This window comes from Clavelina lepadiformis, chromosome 5, assembly GCF_947623445.1.
Source record: "Clavelina lepadiformis chromosome 5, kaClaLepa1.1, whole genome shotgun sequence".
Classification (NCBI taxonomy): domain Eukaryota; kingdom Metazoa; phylum Chordata; class Ascidiacea; order Aplousobranchia; family Clavelinidae; genus Clavelina; species Clavelina lepadiformis.
Window position 1 is genome coordinate 5,469,182 of NC_135244.1, and position 19,340 is coordinate 5,488,521.

Below are 19,340 nucleotides of genomic sequence, written 5' to 3' on the forward strand. Positions count from 1 at the left end.
GCCGGCGATCAAATTAACCGTGACGTAAATTGGCCAGCGATGAAATTAACCGTCGATAAATTGGCCGGCGATCAAATTAACCGGCGACAAATTGGCCGTCAAAAGGTCAAAATTCTAATTCACTATCTAGTCGCGCATCAGCTTTAATCCCAGCCAATTTAGTATGAGTATTGCAGTCAAGGTTGCCACTCGTAGGGTTTGTTGGCCCCTTGTAGGGTGTAGGGTGACCCTACGGGTTTTTCACCTTTATTCATAGATTTCCTATTGTTACATGCATTTTCCCGGTCTAGACGAGTTGTTTGATGAGATTATGAAACAATGCGTTGTAGCCTATCTCATGTAGTAACAGTGGACTCATTGTAATAACAATGGACACTTTAGTTAAGTAAATTGTCAGATTGAAGCTGTACGTCAGGACTCCCCTTTTATTTCAATAAATGTTTCAATGTGTATTGAAATAAAAAAAAATTTTTGTTAAAAACAAAGGAAATAGTTACAAACAAATATTTACTTTACATATCATATACTACCATCAACTTAAACACAATAATTCAGCACTTGCACGGTCAATTTACCTCCCGGTCAATTTTCATTCCGGTCAGTCTGTTCTCGGTTAGTTTGTTCGCGGTCAATTTACATCACGGTCAGTTTGTTCCCGGTCAATTTACATCACGGTCAGTTTGTTTCCGGTTAGTTTGTTCGCGGTCAATTTACATCACGGTCAGTTTTTTCGCGGTCAATTTACGTCACGTTCAGTTGTCCCCGGTGAGTTTGTTCGCGGTCAATTTCCCGCGGTCAAATGTCATGGAACCTTCCAAAAACCTGATTATATTAACACTTGGTTAGTAAGTTGTTTATGTGGAGTTGGTAAACAGGTCACAATTTTGCAATGAATTGGTGACACTTGCTGGTGTTGCAATTTGTTTTCAAGGAAGAGGAGACACCGGGCGGTATAAAAACAAAACGGACTTATTAATTTTGGGGATTTTCCAAAGACTCATGCAGGTGTCGTGCAGAAGTGTACAGCCAAATGACATCACAATTTGGGTAGCAGGGGTTTAGTAGCCTATACGACTATCAAAATGCTAAATGCATCATTCGCTTTTACACTAGACACACCCGGCACTTAGGCTGTGTTAGTTTAAGTTAAGTGATATTTGTCCGAATAACACCGTACTAGGCTTTGGGCCTGTCAAATGTTGTACATTAATTCTGAACAGAAAGTACTGCTGAATACGCAGTTTTCGATGCAGAAACGGTTTTTAAGTATGGCCGATGCCCGATGGGTTGTTTGTGTAGGTTATAGAGTAGTCAGAGACGCCTACACAATACGTAACATGTACGACTGCCAGTACGGTGCCATTGCATCATGCTGTGCAGTGTGCACCTTGGTTTTTATAATGTTTCCTTTGCTCAACTCCCTAAAGGTTTGTAGACGTAACCATCGTTAGGCTGAGCGTTGTGATTAGTAGAAAAATGGCTGATTTTATGGAAAGCATAATTCACGAATTACTTTACCAAAATATATTGTTTTTTGTAATTGGAGGCATCTTATTTTCCGCCACCTTGTTTGTGCAAAAGTTTGGACTCATCTACCAGTATCTTCATAAGGTAAGTGGTTTTACTTGTATGCATATAATCTGATTTAGGCTTCGGAACTAGAGTCCTAGTTAAAGTACAAATTTATTTTGTAAGCTTTTGTTTTTTGTACAAATGTTTAAGTTCCAAGATCAGCATCTGTATTTTTGGATCAAACTCATCTGCACAAGTACCTAAAATAAACCATGTGCCTAAAAGCAAGTGAATTGTCAACAGGTCGACACTGAATCTAACTCACATGGTGGAGAGCTGGTAGCTGATACATTAAAAGCGCATGGTGTGGATTATATATTTACACTGTGTGGTGGCCACATATCTCCGATTCTAGTCGCCGCTGAAAAAATTGGAATCAGGGTAGTTGACACTCGGCATGAAGTGACTGCTGTATTTGCTGCCGATGCCGTGGCGCGATTATCTGGTGGGTGGCTGCAACACACAATGACTATGCTGACATATAGAGTTGTCCATAAAACAATTTAGAAACTCTTGTTATGTCTTGTTTTCTAGGAAAAGTTGGAGTAGCAGCAGTCACAGCTGGACCTGGGTTAACCAACACAGTGACTGCGGTGAAGAATGCCCAAATGGCAGAGTCACCTATTCTTCTTATGGGAGGTGCAGCCGCATCGATTTTAAAAGGTGAGGAATAATGTAATCAGTAATAAATATTTGACTGTGTCTGTCATAGTTGATCGTATATGTAATATTTCCATTTTGGTATTTTGGCCACGTCTTACATGGCATTTGATCTCAGTTTTATAAACACAATTAAGACTGTTTAGTAGATTTTTAATCTCTGCAGGTCGAGGTGCACTGCAGGACATTGATCAGATGGCACTCTTCAAACCACTGTGCAAGTACACAGCCACTGTGACAAGAATTAGAGACATTGTTCCAACATTGCAACAAGCCATGATGCATGCACAGTCTGGTACCCCAGGTCAGTAAATCCTGTATGCAGAAGAATATATAAACATTTATTAAATTATTTAAAAACTTAATTGTAATGCCTGTTATATCACAAAATACAACTCACTTGAACCAAATCAGAAACATTGTTTTTAATTCTACGTCGAAAACCAACTTTGCTTAGTTGCAACTGCAACTCTATATAGCCTACTACATTGAACTTTTGATTATTTTTTGCCTGAAAACCAACCGCCTGTTTCAGAACATCATGTGTGGCCAACTTTAAGTGAAGTGCTTCCTTTATTTGTAAGATGTATTGTTGTAATTATTGTTATTACCATAATGGCTGCCTAATCTGCTTTGTTAACTTGCATATACCTTTTTGCCTTGACTTACACACCAACATACAACAGCTTCTAATGATAGTAATCAGACTTTGACTTAAACTCATTGTATTGAAAGCAAACACAAAATATACTAAAAGTTTCTTTAAAAGAAGTGTTAATAGCATTTATGGAATTAATGGAACATACGTAATATTGTTGACTACTGCGTAATTGTGTAATGTATATATATATATATATTTAAAATTGTGCGCAACTCTTCGTGTGGATTGATTTGCTCAGGATTGTTTTCATATGGCAGATTGACTGTCTGCTTCCTATTCAAATCCTATAAGTTTATTGTAAGATTTAGTTATGCACAGTTTGTTATCTTAATCTCAGAACATATGCTTTTTGAATAGGACCAGTCTTTGTAGAATTTCCTATCGACAGCCTCTATCCATATCATCTTGTCAAAAAAGAGGTTATGTCTTCTGGAGGTCCAGGTAATGTCTACAGTATTATTTTAGATACATCTACATATGTATTAGCGATGACACAAGAATGACTGATAAACTGAATACACTTTCAGCTCGCACACTTCGCCACAAGATAGTGAACTGGTACTTGAATAACTATTTGTGCAACTTGTTTGCTGGAGCCTTTGAGCCTCAGGACATGTCGCCTCTGCACGTGAATATTCCAAGAGCAACATCAGAACAGGTGGAACGTGGATATTTCACAACATTTTTGATCTGCTGTTCATTAACTATTGATGTACTATTTCTTTGGTGCTTATTTGTTAACGCTTCTCTAGATTCAAAGTTGTGCCGATTTATTGAAAAAAGCTAAAAAACCTGTCTTCGTGTTTGGAAGCCAAGCATTGCTACCTCCAGTGGCGGCAAGTCAACTAAGAAAATCTGTGGAAAAAATTGGAATTCCTTGCTTTTTAGGTTGTTTAGTTTAACATATAACGTACTAAAAATGCCCAATACATGTTTATTTGAGTTTACCATGCAACCTAGGTGGAATGTCAAGGGGTTTACTGGGAAGAAACTCACCTTACCATATTAAGCAAAATCGTCGAGGAGCACTTAAGGTTATTTTCTGTACTACAGCATTATGTAGTGATTAGTTAAGTTGTAGCTGTTATACAATACCTTTAGTGCTTTATAGTAAAACAAGTGTTTATAATTACTGCTATGCAGGAAGCTGATTTGGTCATTTTGGCTGGTTGTGTGTGTGATTTTCGATTGGGTTATGGTAAGGTTTTGCCAAAAAAAGGAAAAGTTATTGCAATCAATCGAAACAAGGTTGGTGTTATTTTAAATAGTTACTTTGTATAATGACTGTAGGATCTATTTAACGTTGCACACTCACATTAGGATTGATTATAGCGAGATCATAACTCGTTCCCAACCGTTTTCAACCATTCAGGTCTCCAATTGGTTGTACATTTCTGTACTTATTCCTGATATCAAAGTTATTGTAATATATAGTTATCTTGGTACCTATCTTGATTATCTTTAGCATATGCGTAGTCTGTAAATCTATTAAATATATATAGATACATATTCACTAATAATTTGATTAATAGGAGCAACTATACAAAAATTCTGATATGTTCTGGCGACCTACAGTAGCTATCCAAGCAGATGTTGCTAGTTTGATAGTGGAGTTAGCAAATCAGCTTGGTCAAAATTACTCATGTGATGCTGCATGGCTTAATCAGCTGAAGCAAGGTACAGTTATGCAAGACTTAGGACTATGTTGCTGTAATGTTTTACTTGATGTTGTAAATCACAGATAGAGTTGCAAAATTCAATATTGGAGCATGTACAATTGTATAGTATATGTGGTATGCAATACAGTATCTACAATACATGCAAACCGGTATGTGTGCTGCACTATGAGGAATCACACATTTTATATTGTTTGTAGGTCATGGTATTAGATTTAAAAAGTCGTGAAGAAATTATTTAGTATAATTATGAATGTAAACCATTTTGAATATTATAACCTTGCCCTAACCTTACATATGCATGTTTTCTGTGAGTTCAGCTTTGGATGCTACAATAATTAATCAACAGCATGCAATTTATTCTGAGCTTGCATGCTAAAATAATTCAAGCTCAGTCTTTCATTGCTTTCTTTATACTACTCTCAGCGAGTTAAAGTTAATAGTTTAAACTTCTACAACTATGTATTTTGTATCAACAGGTGACATTGCAAAAGAAAAGCAAAATGAGCTAAAAGCAGAGGAACCAACCAACATACATCTTAATCCTATAAAAGTAAGTTATATCTATAACAAATTACACCAACATTTGCCCCAGCCTGTTTTAAACTGTGCTTGATGCTGGTGATATTACGCTGTGCATAGATTAGGTTGTGCCATGCTCAAATGTACACCTTGTGTTGGCAATCAATCTCGAGTCACTGGCAAAATAATAGAAACAGATTTCATCAGCACTACTACGTTACTGTGTAACCTAAGCTGTGAATTAGTTTCTTTTGATTCTAAGTGAATTAAACTGTTTTTTATCCTTTCCAGGTTCTTCACACTTTAGAAGAAACCTTGGATGACAACAGTATATTAGTTGCAGATGGTGGTGATTTTGTTGGAACTGCTGCTTATGTTGTAAAACCGAGAGGCCCGCTGAGGTTTGGTGGATCGGTGTTTTTCGTTTGTTTGATTGAAGTTATGCATCGTAACATCCATTTCAACAATGCAACTAGCTTATTAACCAATAGACATCTTAGTATCAGCTTTTGTACATCTTGTTAATATTACAGCATTAGCATGTCAAAGTTGGACTAAGAAAAGGCAAAGAGTATTGACACAGATCTTTTCTTTCTGCAAACATCTTCTACTTCTTAGGTGGTTGGATCCAGGGGCATTTGGAACTTTAGGTGTTGGTGGTGGCTTTGCTTTGGGTGCAAAGTTAGTCTGTCCTGATTCGGATGTTTGGATAATATACGGAGATGGATCGCTTGGTTACAGTGTTGCTGAGTTTGACACATTCACGCGACACAAGGTTAGAACCTACAACCCATCTCATTTCAACCTAGATTATCTAGGTTTGCCTATTTTTTCTAAATATCTTGTCGTTAATTTTTCAGCTTCCTGTGATTGCTTTAGTTGGCAATGACGCAGGCTGGACTCAGATATCACGAGAACAAGTTCCCATGTTTGGCAGCAACGTTGGATGTGGTTTAGCTTTCACAGGTGATTTGTTTTAAATTAATTTCCTAGCTCTTTTATGCAACCCTATGCATGATTGCTTTATACCATTCTTTCTTTCTGCAATAACCATCATAATAGTTGTTTCTGTACATTTTTGTCAAACTTAAACATTAAATATCAAGCTTTCCAACATCAAACTGGGTATGAGACTAAACATAAAAAGGGATATTTACGCTTATTAAATTTTATTAAATATTTAACAGACTACCACGTTGTGGCCAAGGGTTATGGCGGAGATGGTGTTCTATTAGGCCGGGGTGATGATATCCAAACTATATTCGAAAAAGCAAAGAGTATGTCACGTGAACAACAAATTCCGATATTGGTTAACTGTTTGATTGGAAAAACATCTTTCCGTGATGGTTCAATTTCTGTGTAAAGGGAAGCTAATGAGTAATATGCAACAATAGATGTTGACCTACATAATATTATATTCCTGAAGCTGCTACCTTGTGGATTAATCATCGAATAATGAGTGTTTATTTACTGATGACCTTTATTGATTTTTATTGATTTTGTAATTTGTGTGTATCTTTGTAGTGCTTTTTGTGATCAATGCAAGTGTCAATAATGTGTGATTTGATTGAATGAGTAGATGTTTTAGAAAATCCCAACCAAAGCATTGAGTTTTACCGAGAATGTTATTCCAAATGGAAGTTTTTGCTATCTGAACTTTTGAATGCAACTAATTTGGTGAATATGTTGCTCTCTTGGGTATTGTTAAGGTATCACTGTCATTCTAAGGTTCACTGAAATGAAAATATCTTAATGCGTTTGTTGGATATTACTGTCACATGTGAAACTTAAAATGTTTAACTTCACTGAATTTACATATTCGGAGAGGTTTGTCTTCTATAATAAATATGACATAAGGTTTAACCCATTGCTTTGGAATAAACAGCAAGAGTTGTATGATCATTCACTTTAGTGCTGTTCTGTGAATTTTTAAGTATGCAAATAGACCAGAATGTAAAGAAACACTGATTGATCTCTAGTTACCAGCAGACAACTGAAACGAATAACTCGCTTATATAAAAACAAATTTAACTGATTTGAAAAGTTTAAACAAGAGATGAAAAAAGGATTGCATCTGTTACTAAATCCATTACATATCTATCAGTCTTTCAAGAAAACGATTTAACAGTGAGAAAATACAGTAATATAACTGATATGTCAAATCTTGAGCTTATCAAGAAAATCTCATAAAAAATGCAAGCGTTCATTTCACATCAGTAAAACTATGAGGTAACAATGCTAAAACTCAGACCATTCTTGTTTTGTCTGCAATAGCACTCAGCAGTCCAATAACGTTTAAAGAAACCTCTAATCACAGTAGTTTAATTCTTGGGCGATATTCAAGCAATATAGGTGGTTTCTTTGTTCGCCACCTAGTGGCTATTATAAACATTAACGTATGGTCTTTTCCCAGAATTTCATTGTTGCACAGTATATCCAACTGTCAATGTAACAAGTGTAATGAAAAAAACATTGTGAAACTAAATTATATACCTTAAATAAAACATTTATTGCATAAAATTTTTAACATCGTTATGATTGCAACTAAACCTATCTGAAAAAAATGTAACAAAAATACCTCTCCGTGATGATGGACACCCATACCAAGATGTTTGGCAATAAACTTTTTTAATATTTTTATTGTTACGTGAACTGAACACTGAAGATAAGGACGTTTCAAGTGCTTCATCCCAGAATTGGCACTTCGTAGATAAATATCAATTTGCTCATCATATCTGTAGAAAATGATAAATAATTATTATTAAAACTGATAGGGTAAAAGGGTAAAATGTTAAGCTAGTCATAATCTACTTGTGATAATTTTGCGATGTCCCATTTTCTTTCGATGGTGATGCAGCATTTTTCAGTTTTCTCGCATCTAGCTCAACTGGAAGTGGCAGATTGTTCTCTCTGCAAAACTTCAACCTTCTTTTATATTCTCCTGCGAAGTAAAAAGTTTTTCCAGATTTTCCAGCATATTGGCCACATTTTCACCAAAATGTTAAGGTCAAATTAATAAACATACAACATATAAACAAAAAAGACAGATATGTATATACTTACTCTCCTTTAGAGTAGGAACAAGTTTATCTACAATGTCTTGCATTGTTCTGTCATGTGCAATATATTGCAGTGGATAGCTGTGGTGAATGACAGTGTTGCATTTCGGGCATCTAGTGCTATCATCTTCAATATGTTTAACAAGGCAACTCCTACAAACTAAAAATGCATGAAGGCGTTACAAATTTGTGGCAAAATGCAAAGGGTTTAACTGTGAAAGAAAGCTTATTGGATAAGAAACACCTAATATGTAATATACTATTGTAGCATAATTATCATAATCACAAGTGTGCATACACCATAGTCCGTATACACTATTTATCATAACTACAGTAGTTGAAGGGAATGAAGAGGCATGATTTCCAAATGACATTATTATACTTTTATTTGATTCGTACTATCTATGTTTTAGTGAACTTGTGGGCCTCAATATTGTGCCCTCTCTTGGCCACAGAAAGATTCCAGTCCCTAAGATGGATTTCCTTTTGTGCGATTTTCTTTAAACATCCATTTGTTGTGCACGTAAGATATTCATTGTCATTTCATATATATATTTCAGCTATGAATATACGTGTTTTTAATGTTAAGAAACATTTCCTCTACATCTTCCAACAGTATAGTTGTTTGTGTTTTTTGGCCTTAAATTCGTTAAACTTAGGAATTATTTTGTGGTTTGGTGGCCATGCTAACCTACCATTTAATAGCACAATTGTATTATTACTATCTTGCATGTTTTAAGCCCTTGGGCTTTGCCACTGTTCATGAGCATGTGTTTTATTGTGCTATAACTAAAACGGTTAGCATAGTAACTTCCGCTACGCACAATTGATGGCGAAAAATAAACAATATAATACAATAGCTAGTTAAACTTACATGTGTGAATGCATTCTGTTATCGTTGTAGCATCTACAAGATAACCACGACAAATAAAGCAAGTTATATGCTCATTCAGTTTTCGAAGGGGAATACTATGATTCCGGCGTAATTCCATATTTCCATCTATTAGTAACCACTTGAAATAGATGACTGCAACAATATGACAGTTCAACGCGCAAATATTGACGAAATGTCACGCAATATGTTTATTGCCTACATGTGTATATTTCTGCTCAAACGTACTGTACTAGGATTAATTTCTACACAAATCGTAACTTAAAGTTAAACTAACAGCTGTATTACTTAAGTGATATTTTAGTGAATTCTCTGTTTCATTTTGTCATTTAATACAGTAAACCTTGCTAGCCTATAAACAATAAACCGATGTTTGTATAGGGTACGCAAGGACTCTAGTAGGCAATGTAAAATTTGTATGATAGTATTGTAACACCATAATAGTCTTTTTCTAAATTCTGTTCTGGTATTTTCAACATATGCTTGACGTAAAAGTTATTACTTCAGATTTTAAAGTGTTAGCTTTTGTAGCTATCACGGTAAACGTCATCGTCCTTGTTTGTAATGGTTTCATTTGCTATTACATATTAGTTCCTAGCGTTTGCAATTGGGCACTTGATTTTATTAGATTTTTATAGGTATATGTTTCCCACGCATTGCAAGAAATTCAATTCTATAGTGTAGGCCTAATCGAAGGTCCGGCATAATAGTAGTGCGTAGGACTATACCACTGGCGTACTAACAGCTGTAGCAGCTCTAATGCGTTACTTAACCTATATGCAAGAAATAAAGTTTGATCACGAATCATCATATTCTCTGGTGTTCCATGGTTCCTTACCCCAAAAAACATTTACGACCTCGTCAAGTAAAATCAGTTTAAGGCAATCGAGTTGTAAGATATTCGCAAATATTTTGTACGCATGGCTGGTGTAAAGAAAGAGCATGAATTCGATAAAAATTATTGGGTTAGATATGGTTTAACTTGCCTATAGTGCTATCCAATGTTCCCTCTAATTTTTCACGAGTCTGAGCAAACACATTAACTCCTTGAGCGGTCCTTTGGACCACTGTGAGCAACATCAGACGTGCGCACTGTGGCCATTATTATGCATTTATTTTCAATTCAGGTTGGATTTTTTTCTTGTGCGCAGCACAGTTTTTCTGTGCGCGGAGACCGTGTCAGCAGGGCGCATTTGCGCACGCGCGCAGCTTAGAAGGAACATTGGTGCTATCATACTATTCAATCAAAAACAAATGTAAATCTTTTACATGATTTCCGTTTTAGTTTGTAGCGCATAATGTAAACTGAAAATATGATAACTGAAAGCTCTGACTCCTCCAGAATCAGACTGGAAAGTGTGGCAGTTTTCGACGAGAAATTGTGGGTGAAAACACTGTCGTGATGACATGCACCAAAGCGTAAATTCTTTGTATATTTATTGTAAATAAAAAATTTGGTGTCCACATTAATGAACCTCGTACGTACAGCTTCCACACTTTCCACTATGGTTCAAGAAGGCTGAGTGTCCTTCCCAGCAAGCACGCCAATATGAGAAAGCTAAAAAACTTTCATTTCAAATGTTTGTTGTAAATAGAACAAAATATATGACATAAAGAGCGTCCACACTTCAGCACGTGCTAATCAAAATGAGTCAAGCAAGGTCACAAAGATAAACGAAAATGTTCCAAAAAAAATAAATGAAATTTTTTTAAATAAATTCGGGATACTTTGTGTGGCCTTGACCGCTTAAGTTGGTAATTTGTTTTTTTAGTACGATGCATAGCACTGGGCCTAGGTTAAGAATCTTTTTAGGTGCAATATTTTTAAACTTAAGTCTTGTTAATTTATATGATATTTTTGTCTATTTAATATTAGAAACTATATCTATATGTTGTTACCAGCAGCTTAAAACAAATTAAATTCATGTTTGAATACTTAAGTAAGTAACGTAACTTCACTTAAGTTACTCTACTTCAAAAAAATTTTAATGTCTAAAAATGTTCAGTAGGGAGCTTAACCTGTCCAACCAATCCAGGTACAGTACTATACAACATTAATAACATTGAAGAGACTACGGGAACCAGAATATGATACTTCAAACTTATTTTTATTACTTTCAGAGAGGTTTTCTTGATCAATGAATATTGTCAAAGTGCTGAATCTTGTGCTGTTTTCGAACTGGGAAAGACGTGCATTTAGGAATTACAATCTGATGGCTGGAAAATTTTGGGGAGAGAAAGATCTGGAAAACCTTACAAAAGAACAACTTATATCAAAAGTTGTGCATTATCAGAATCTTTATCGTCAGGTGTTAAAACAAAATGAAGAATCTCCAACAAAATTTAACCAACTTTTGAAAAGAGCAGCAACAGTATCAAAACGTAAGCGAAAAAATAAAGAAAAAGAGGTAAATTTTAAGGATTGTATGTACAGGCGCATCGCGTTTAAAGTTGCTTACCTGGGCTGGGATTACGATGGTTTGCAAGAAAATGAAAACTCAGATACGATAGAAAAAATGCTGAGAAAAGCATTCCGGCTGACAAAATTAGCAGCTGAAGATGATCCTTTAAGATTCTCACGAAGCGGCCGCACTGATAAGGGAGTTAGTGCTTTTCAGCAAGTTATCACTGTTCACCTTCGAACGCGACTGAAATCTGGGCCTGGCGTCCATCCTTGGTTTAATCCCTTGCTGTTCCGCAAAGATGATCGTATGAATAAAGACTTGAATAACAGTCCTGATCATGATGATTCCAGCACCATGAATATGTCCGCTGAAGATATATCTGAGCAAAGCTACTTCAAACGTGATGAACAATCACATGAACCTGCTGTGCCTCTGATAACAACCGATGTTGCTAAAAATGGTACAGATTTAGAGTGTAATGTTATCACACAACAAAAAGAGCAGTCAGCAGAAATTGACCCAACTTCAAATAAAGTTGAAACACAGGTAGATATGAACGAATTTGACTATGTCATGATGATGAACAGAGTGTTACCTTCTGATATTCGTGTTTTGGGCTGGATGCCTATTGTGGATGAAACCTTCAGTGCACGACATAATTGTCTTGGCCGAGAATATCATTACTTTTTTCCAAGGGGGAAACTGAACATACAAAAAATGCAGGAAGGGGCTGCACTACTATGTGGTGTTAATGATTTTCGAAATTTTAGCAAAGTAGATCTTCGAAACAACGGATGCTATGTTCGGAAAATTACTGAATTTGTGATAAAGTGTCCTGAAGCGGCCAATCCTTATGACTTGTGCAGTGCCATAATCAAGGGTAGTGGATTTGTGTATCACCAGGTTCGAAATATGATGATGATACTCTTTTTAATTGGTATGGAAACTGAAGAGATCAGTATCATCGCTGAGTTACTTGATGTCGAGAAAAATCCAGCAAAGCCGTTCTACAATTTAGCTGAGGCATACCCACTGGTATTATATAGCACAACGTATGACAATCTTACTTGGACTATTTCAAAAGCAGCTTCGGATCTTCTTCATGATCACTTGCATCGATACTGGCGGAATTTAGCAACTAGGACGAAATTAGCTCAGGAATTGTTGCGCTCGATTGAAAATGATACAACTATAAAAATTGAAGATGTTGACAACCAGGATGAAAAATCAAAATTTAAAGCTAATTATCATCGAGTTCACAGCAAATTCCTCAATGATGGAGTTAAATTGAATTCTAAATATAAGAGAGTTCTGGACCGGCCAAGAGGTAGGACTTTTGAAGAAATGTTGACATCTATGGAAGAAAAACGTCGACGTTTAAATGCCTCAAATGAATGACATTCCTGAACTGAATTAATATTTAATTTTAAAGGTCATTTGCGATTTTCTAATGTGAAAATATTTTTATCTTGTGCTTACAAGTATTGCTGGTATTAGTTGTAATTGAAATACTTTACCAAGGGATGGGCCAATATGAACCCAAACTGTTTTTTGCTTTAATAAAAGATGCCGGTAAACACGAATACCAGCATTGGAGTATCCAAATACAGTATTACTTCCGAATTTTTCAGTAACTTGGTAAGAAACGTTCATTTAATTTTGACGGCTGTGCTGAAGTAAGGACGACAGTACTTTACAATTAAAGGTATTTTCCAGACAACTTTAGGCTCTCAATCGCTGTTTAATGATATTTCTCTGGAAAGAAAGCAAACTGTTTAGCGGTAGTGTCATGTCATAAGCCAAGATATCGATGACATTTTATGATTTATACCTGTAGCCATTAGGTTATATTTTGTTGAAAGCGTTAAAACTCTTGTTGCTTTTGTCTGATAATTGAGCATATACCGATATGTCTATACTAGTAATAACTTTTGAACACATGTCTACAGTTTGCAGTTAGTGAAAATATCATTTTTTACAGTCTACTTTAGTCAATAAAGCAGTAGTTTTTAGCGGACAAGATTTAAAAGAACTGTGATACATGTATTTAGTTTCCTAATGTGACTATATTTCTGCATACATTGAAAAAGAAACTGAAATGATGCAATGACAATAATACCCCATTGATACAATGCCAGAAGCAGGTAAATACCATTGACATTATGCATAATCAGGCCTGCTAGATAAGTAGTCTTGTTGGAGTAAGAATATGTGTAATGCATTATATACAACGAACTATTGAAAACAAATTTTTGAAAGTTATTTGTCAATCCATCTAGGTCCATTCTTTGCTTCAGCTGGCGATGACATCAAAATATGGGATTCGTTGTCTGCTGAAGTTGTCAAGCAGTACAATTTTCATAAAGGAAGTGTAAAAGATTTATCGTGGAGCCATGACAATGCTGTATCCTTAATAGAGCAACCTTACAGTGTATCAGTTTTTAATTAACAGACCTTTTTCATGTTATAATTTTATGTTTTCCCTGTTGCTTTGGTTGTGTTTCTTAATTTTTTACAATGCATTTTCGTAGTTTTTATGTAGCACGTCTTCATCTGGTGATAAGATACTGCTTTGTGATTGCCAGTTGCTTTCTAAAGATAAACCCAAGGTTTGGACCAATGTCAATATCAAATAAATATTTATGAAACGACCATGCTGACTACTGAGTTTTTGTGACCATATTCTTTCATTCTGCTATCCTTAAACGTTTGCTATGCCTATGTACTGTTATTGATAGAATCCGTTTTCAGTTATATAGCTGTTCATTTAGATTGTTGCCGAACATGCCTCAGGGGAACATCAGACCTGTGTTAAGACATCACCTGGCGAGAGGAAGCTCTATTCTGGTGGGGTTGAAGGGGCAACCATGATTTGGGATAGATATAGCGGAAAACTGAAGAAATTTTACAAGGTTGAAACTTGTAAAACCCGTGAATGTTAAAAACGTTTTTAATACTTTTTAAAAAGTGATAATATTTATTTTCTCACACTATTTGATCATTTGGTTGCAAAAGTCAGCTGTAAGTTTTTGCCTTGCTGGATTTTGGTCATGTACATGTTTACTTGCAGGACACGCATTCAAGCCCTGTCACTTGTATTGCACTGAATGATTCTGAAACACATCTCGCATCTGGCAGTAGCAAGGGTGATGTTGTCATAAGAAACCTGAGCAGTGATGTCATAACAAAACCAACCTTGAACACAAATGGTTCGGCAGTTCGAGCCATGACTTTTTCCCCATGGAAGAACTCTCTGTTAGGTTAGGTCCGGTTGAAACCAGAGAAATTGTAATGTTTACGGTGGTACTTTTGACTATTGGCCTCTTTAAAAATGTAGTTTATATGACCACAGGTTTCTGTAAGCTATGCACATGCTTAAATTTTGTAAATATTATACACATCCAGACCCCATTTTTGATAAGTAATGAACAATAACTACTTGTATAAAATAAAAATCTTTGGAAGTTTTTCCTGATGCAAATCATCTCCTCTTCATGCAGGAATGACGTTGGATGATGGGAGCCTTAACCTCTGGGATGCTTTGCACGGCAGATCTTACCATAACTTCCAAGAAATTCATAATGCACCTGCAATGGCACTGGCATTCTCCACTCATAATGATCTATTACTAGCATCAGTCGGCCTTGACAAATATCTCATGATTTATGATGTGAAAAGTCATAAGTAAGGGCTAATGGCTTTGTTTTTACATCTTTTCCTTTTGTGTTTATCTTAGTAAGATTCCTTAGTTTCTAGCGTATTTGTAAAAGTATTTTGGGTTAGTGAAGCCTGGTGAGAAATCACACCCCCATCCAAGATTTTATATGACCCACTAATATTTATTATCACTTTTGATCTATTGATCATCGGCATCTAGTGTTATCACTGTTATTCGTTGATCTGGTTTTTGGAATATTAAAGAACTTCATTGCATTTTAAGGTTTTTAAACAAAACTCTCGCTGACCATCCATTGACCTCGCTTGCATTCATGCACAATGGAGTGTCGTTATTTGCCGGTTCATCGATGGGCAAAATATACCATTTCGATCTTCGCTCATTATCCAGGCCTGTCAAACATTTTGTTGCTCACTCTACTTCTGTGCATCGAATCACTGTGCAAAATCTAATCAAAGTATGATTATGATATAAATCATTTAACGATTTTTGCTGAAAGGTTATACAGTGGTCCTTGGGATTTAATTAAATTTTTATGCATTGTTTTGTTTTTTAAGTAAGTCTGTAAACTTTTATTTACAAATCCATAGCAAATTATACGGAAAAAACTTACTTTGTTTCTTTGCCTACAGTTAAAAAGAGAGCGTTCAAGAACTGTTAAAACTGAAGACCGAGTGACAGATAGGCGAACAGCTGTAATGGAAGGCGTAACAGAAAGAAATAGAAATCCCAAAACAATTGAAAGTAAATTTTATATAAACAGCATGCTTTGGTTTGTTCATTATAAGAGCTTGTGGTGTGTTGAAATCTGTGTTTTTGAGGGTTATTTTTTGATACCTTTTAAACCAGAACTTGAAGGCGGTAGATCAACCACGCCATCTGTAACAACAAGCATGACAAATAACTCAAGGCATATTTCAAGTTCAGCAAGTTTTTCGATGCCTGATAGTTCAAGTAAGTTATAGCCCAACTCTTAAGCAACAGTGGGAGATAGAACCCTTCGCTTAATTTGTATTGGCTCTTTGAAATGGTTACGGAATGTTTTTGATAATACCACCATTTATTTTGCCAGAAGTTACAAATGGTACCCATAGACTGAAAGATACCAAAGCTAAACTGAAAGAAGAAGGTTCTTCGTCTTCTTTGAAGTTCACAAAGGTCCTGCCCTCCCAAGTGGATGATCTAGGTGGAGTCCTCTCTCCTGTTCGTGAAGATGTGTTTGAAAATTTGTCTGCTACATCCGCTGATGCAAATTTAAGCACTTTCCCACTAGATCCTACACTAATGGGAGTAACTTTATCCTCGTCAACTGATACAATTGGCTCCTACTGTGATGGTAAAGCTGATGTGTTGGTTTATTTTAATTTTTACATCAATTGCACAGTAGTACGTGTGTAAAACTGTGATAATATGTATGTACGTATTGATAATATATAACAGTCCAACTTAAAAATATGTTTGTTATAAGATTTCTTTATCTGCATAACTTACATTGTCTTTGCATGACGGTGAATCAAGTCTATGAGCAAATAAATCAAACAATTTAAACTCATGTTGCAAACGCAGACATTTTATCACCGGTGACGAACAACGCAAGATTGAGCAAAAATCGTACTCCCTTAGGAACACAAATCCACTCCCGGACTTCTCCCCATCCACTGCGAGAATCCCACAATTTCGTTCCGGGTGCTGGAGGAGACAAAGCGGACAATTTGGCCCCTTTTCACAAAGGTACTGGTCTAGATGATGGAAATGGTACCTGCAGTAGCACAACTACGCCGTTAGCTGGTTCCAACACCTCCACTCCCATAGAGAGGAACGCACCACCTGTTATTATTAGCGGCTCTCAACAGAAAAACAAGCAGACAATGGTTACGCAACCCTTAGTGCAGAAATCAAAGTCAGAAAGTAAGTCGTATGTGATTTCTCCATAATAACCCGTGATTGGTTTTCAATCAATTTTTTTTCCTTCCTTAAGTCTAAACTGTTTCTAACTGAGCTATGTGATTGCCACCGTATTTAATTACAGTACCCTGTAAAGCTGTATGGACTTTGAAAGCAACAATATTGCGTCGATGAACATTGCATAGTTTGATAATAGTTAAATTGTTAGACGATTTAAGACTCACTCTTGCTGCATCATAACACAGTGTAAATGCAACCTTAATTTATCCTGCTTTGTATTTGTTATATGAATAGCAGATGAACCGCTACCCAACGAAACTGTATCTACTGTCACTTCAACCATATCACAAGCTGCAACCAGTACCTCCAATCTAGTAACTCTTGCCCCCACCGGTGTCATTAAAACCTCGGCAGGTGAAGTTCCTGTTTTCCAGTATCAGGCCGAGTACTTGAGAAATACAGTAAAGGAGATGGTGGACGATTTAGGGTGGGTGTATCATTGTTATCTTTTTAGAGAATTAAAAAGTGTTTACTGGACCACCAAAATCTAAAAACTTTTTAATGCAATTATCACCGAAAGTCGAATCACTAATTGAATTTAGGAATTTGGGCTAATCTTCGCTGATGTAAATGAAACGTTCCGAATTAGCTTACATTTCTAACTGGGCGTGTAGATAGTTTTCCAAATCCTGTGTGTTGGGCTTATTTAGTGAACATGTTGCGGTTAACAAACCAAACCTTCTCAAATGCCACCATTCCATGCCAACGTTACCGCTACATAACCGCAGCAGTTCTATTGACGCCACAGTACAGTCCTCGCTTGAACGCAAAAGCTTCCAAAGAATGTACCTTACTGAAATCACCAATTTAACGTTCTTTATCAGTGTATGAATTTAATACCGAGTTTATTATCAAGTATAGAATATTTCTTCCTAGAATGTTGAAAAGGTCAACAATGACCTTTGTTTATTCAGCGCGCCGCCGTACCTTATTAAATTAACGGTGACGTCACGCAAAGGTATTATTGCGACACTCGTGTAAATCTTTACAAGGTGTCGGTTGTCGTAAACTCGCCAGTGTTACTCACATATCCGCGCGCTCTTACCACATCAATATGCGTTGCGAGTAGAGTATGCCTGAGTCAAAGATCTCTCGGAGATATCTGTAGGCGTCGGCCTGGCCTTGGGGCAAGTGCGCCGCAGAATGTTTAAGGTGATAACGATCTCCATATTATATCCGCCGTGTTCATATCCAAATCCTTGCGATAAAACGCAATCTTTTCATCTTATCGTCAACAGCGATCAACTCCGAAGTCAGATGAACGAACATCTCGCTCAGATGGTCAAGTTCTTCCTTCGTCAGGAGGAAGTGATACAAGCGCAAAGATGCGACGTCAACCAACGACTCCTCCAGGAAGTCGAGAGGTTAAAAGAAGAGAACGAGAGGCTTCGTAGGAGGTATTAAGGCTCCGCAACCGCCTCTGCCTAATATTTGCATTTCTTATCGTTTCCTGTAAACTACAGGTCACGTGACGTTTAATTGTCTTCCAACTTCTTCCATGGTCATGACATATGTTGAATTTAATGCCTTCACAATGTATTTCTCACCATACGAAGTTGTCCCGTTTTTTGCACCGACTAAGAATTATCCGTTTATACCGCCCTGTGCTCCTTGCCGTACCCTTGTGAATGGTCGCTGAAGCTCAACAAGTCAGGTTAATTGCTGGAAAATAATCACAACCGGCGAAAACGCCAGTCTTGAAATAAGTGGCAGAGGATCATTTATGATAAAATATATTCCGTCGTGCTCTTGTCGAAATTATTCTATTCCCTTTGGTATAATTTTTGTTTCCAGGGCTGTTCTATTAAAGCTTGCCGTTGCATGATGAGTAACTTTTACCCGCACTGATTTGTCTACGCTTGACCTATAGCTAGTTGTTAAATTGCCTGGAACCCAATCCATTTCACGTAGCGTTTATGGTGCTTCGTAATGCCTTACAGATATTTGGTGTCATTAGCCTTGTATGTGGGTTTCCTTATAGTTTATGACGTGATACTACGCTCTTTTTTCAATTTTTTGAACGTTTTTGTATTATCAGCGACGTGCCTACACAAAATATAAAAATCTCATTTTGTAGAAAATACAAACGCACATTGCTCATACCAATCGATCGTCATAGCGTGCAGACTGTATGTGAGTTATCGCGGTGTGTTCGTACCCGGTCGTCACCTTGTAATTATAAGTTCAAATCGGCGCATATTTTCAAACTTTACAACTAAATTGGATTGCGGTACAATATAAGTTAGCCTGCA

General features: G+C 36.5%; 4 protein-coding genes across 5 annotated transcripts; 3 read left to right on the forward strand and 1 right to left on the reverse strand.

The window, feature by feature from the left end:
• The first annotated feature begins 1,040 nt into the window (after positions 1 to 1,040).
• On the forward strand, positions 1,041 to 6,993 carry LOC143460158 (2-hydroxyacyl-CoA lyase 2-like). The gene is made up of 15 exons (XM_076957567.1): positions 1,041 to 1,611; positions 1,816 to 2,017; positions 2,107 to 2,235; positions 2,399 to 2,536; positions 3,251 to 3,334; positions 3,421 to 3,551; positions 3,646 to 3,781; positions 3,854 to 3,927; positions 4,037 to 4,141; positions 4,426 to 4,570; positions 5,049 to 5,122; positions 5,383 to 5,492; positions 5,710 to 5,866; positions 5,952 to 6,057; positions 6,279 to 6,993. The coding sequence occupies exons 1-15, from the start codon at positions 1,477 to 1,479 to the stop codon at positions 6,452 to 6,454; spliced, it is 1,902 nt and encodes a 633-aa protein (XP_076813682.1). The 5' UTR covers positions 1,041 to 1,476; the 3' UTR covers positions 6,455 to 6,993.
• A 105-nt stretch (positions 6,994 to 7,098) lies between these two features.
• LOC143460160 (polycomb group RING finger protein 3-like) lies at positions 7,099 to 9,370 on the reverse strand. Its single transcript, XM_076957568.1, has 5 exons — positions 9,025 to 9,370; positions 8,155 to 8,310; positions 7,903 to 8,032; positions 7,670 to 7,826; positions 7,099 to 7,531 (listed from the first exon to the last, which is right to left on the reverse strand). The coding sequence occupies exons 1-5, from the start codon at positions 9,140 to 9,142 to the stop codon at positions 7,403 to 7,405; spliced, it is 690 nt and encodes a 229-aa protein (XP_076813683.1). The 5' UTR covers positions 9,143 to 9,370; the 3' UTR covers positions 7,099 to 7,402.
• A 1,566-nt stretch (positions 9,371 to 10,936) lies between these two features.
• On the forward strand, positions 10,937 to 13,428 carry LOC143459781 (tRNA pseudouridine(38/39) synthase-like). Its single transcript, XM_076957056.1, has 2 exons — positions 10,937 to 11,078; positions 11,164 to 13,428. Exon 2 carries the CDS (start codon positions 11,181 to 11,183, stop codon positions 12,843 to 12,845), a length of 1,665 nt encoding a protein of 554 aa, XP_076813171.1. The 5' UTR covers positions 10,937 to 11,078; positions 11,164 to 11,180; the 3' UTR covers positions 12,846 to 13,428.
• Positions 13,403 to 19,190, forward strand: LOC143459780 (uncharacterized). 2 transcript variants are annotated; one of them, XM_076957055.1, is made up of 14 exons: positions 13,403 to 13,591; positions 13,727 to 13,851; positions 13,979 to 14,056; positions 14,219 to 14,359; positions 14,518 to 14,707; positions 14,948 to 15,131; positions 15,388 to 15,580; positions 15,756 to 15,867; positions 15,973 to 16,077; positions 16,196 to 16,459; positions 16,690 to 17,031; positions 17,326 to 17,515; positions 18,327 to 18,485; positions 18,552 to 19,190. In XM_076957055.1, the coding sequence occupies exons 1-14, from the start codon at positions 13,579 to 13,581 to the stop codon at positions 18,565 to 18,567; spliced, it is 2,112 nt and encodes a 703-aa protein (XP_076813170.1). In that variant the 5' UTR covers positions 13,403 to 13,578; the 3' UTR covers positions 18,568 to 19,190. The 2 variants fall into 2 exon arrangements, with proteins under 2 accessions (XP_076813170.1, XP_076813169.1); XM_076957054.1 differs by having other exon boundaries at positions 13,407 to 13,591; positions 17,323 to 17,515.
• Positions 19,191 to 19,340: the final 150 nt, after the last annotated feature.

Bases quoted from the DNA above. Each gene is read 5' to 3' on its own strand.
- LOC143460158 (XM_076957567.1), top strand. From the start codon at position 1,477: ATGGCTGATTTTATGGAAAGCATAATTCACGAATTACTTTACCAAAAT. The intron at 5,867-5,951 runs GTTAGAACCTAC...TTAATTTTTCAG, and splicing joins ACACATTCACGCGACACAAG to CTTCCTGTGATTGCTTTAGT. The intron at 6,058-6,278 runs GTGATTTGTTTT...AATATTTAACAG, and splicing joins ATGTGGTTTAGCTTTCACAG to ACTACCACGTTGTGGCCAAG.
- LOC143460160 (XM_076957568.1), bottom strand. From the start codon at position 9,142: ATGGAATTACGCCGGAATCATAGTATTCCCCTTCGAAAACTGAATGAG. The intron at 7,827-7,902 runs GTAGATTATGAC...CATTTTCTACAG, and splicing joins ACATCGCAAAATTATCACAA to ATATGATGAGCAAATTGATA. The intron at 7,532-7,669 runs GTATTTTTGTTA...TTACATTGACAG, and splicing joins GTGTCCATCATCACGGAGAG to TTGGATATACTGTGCAACAA.
- LOC143459781 (XM_076957056.1), top strand. From the start codon at position 11,181: ATGAATATTGTCAAAGTGCTGAATCTTGTGCTGTTTTCGAACTGGGAA.
- LOC143459780 (XM_076957054.1), top strand. The intron at 16,460-16,689 runs GTAAAGCTGATG...TTGCAAACGCAG, and splicing joins AATTGGCTCCTACTGTGATG to ACATTTTATCACCGGTGACG. The intron at 17,032-17,322 runs GTAAGTCGTATG...TTATATGAATAG, and splicing joins GCAGAAATCAAAGTCAGAAA to CAGATGAACCGCTACCCAAC.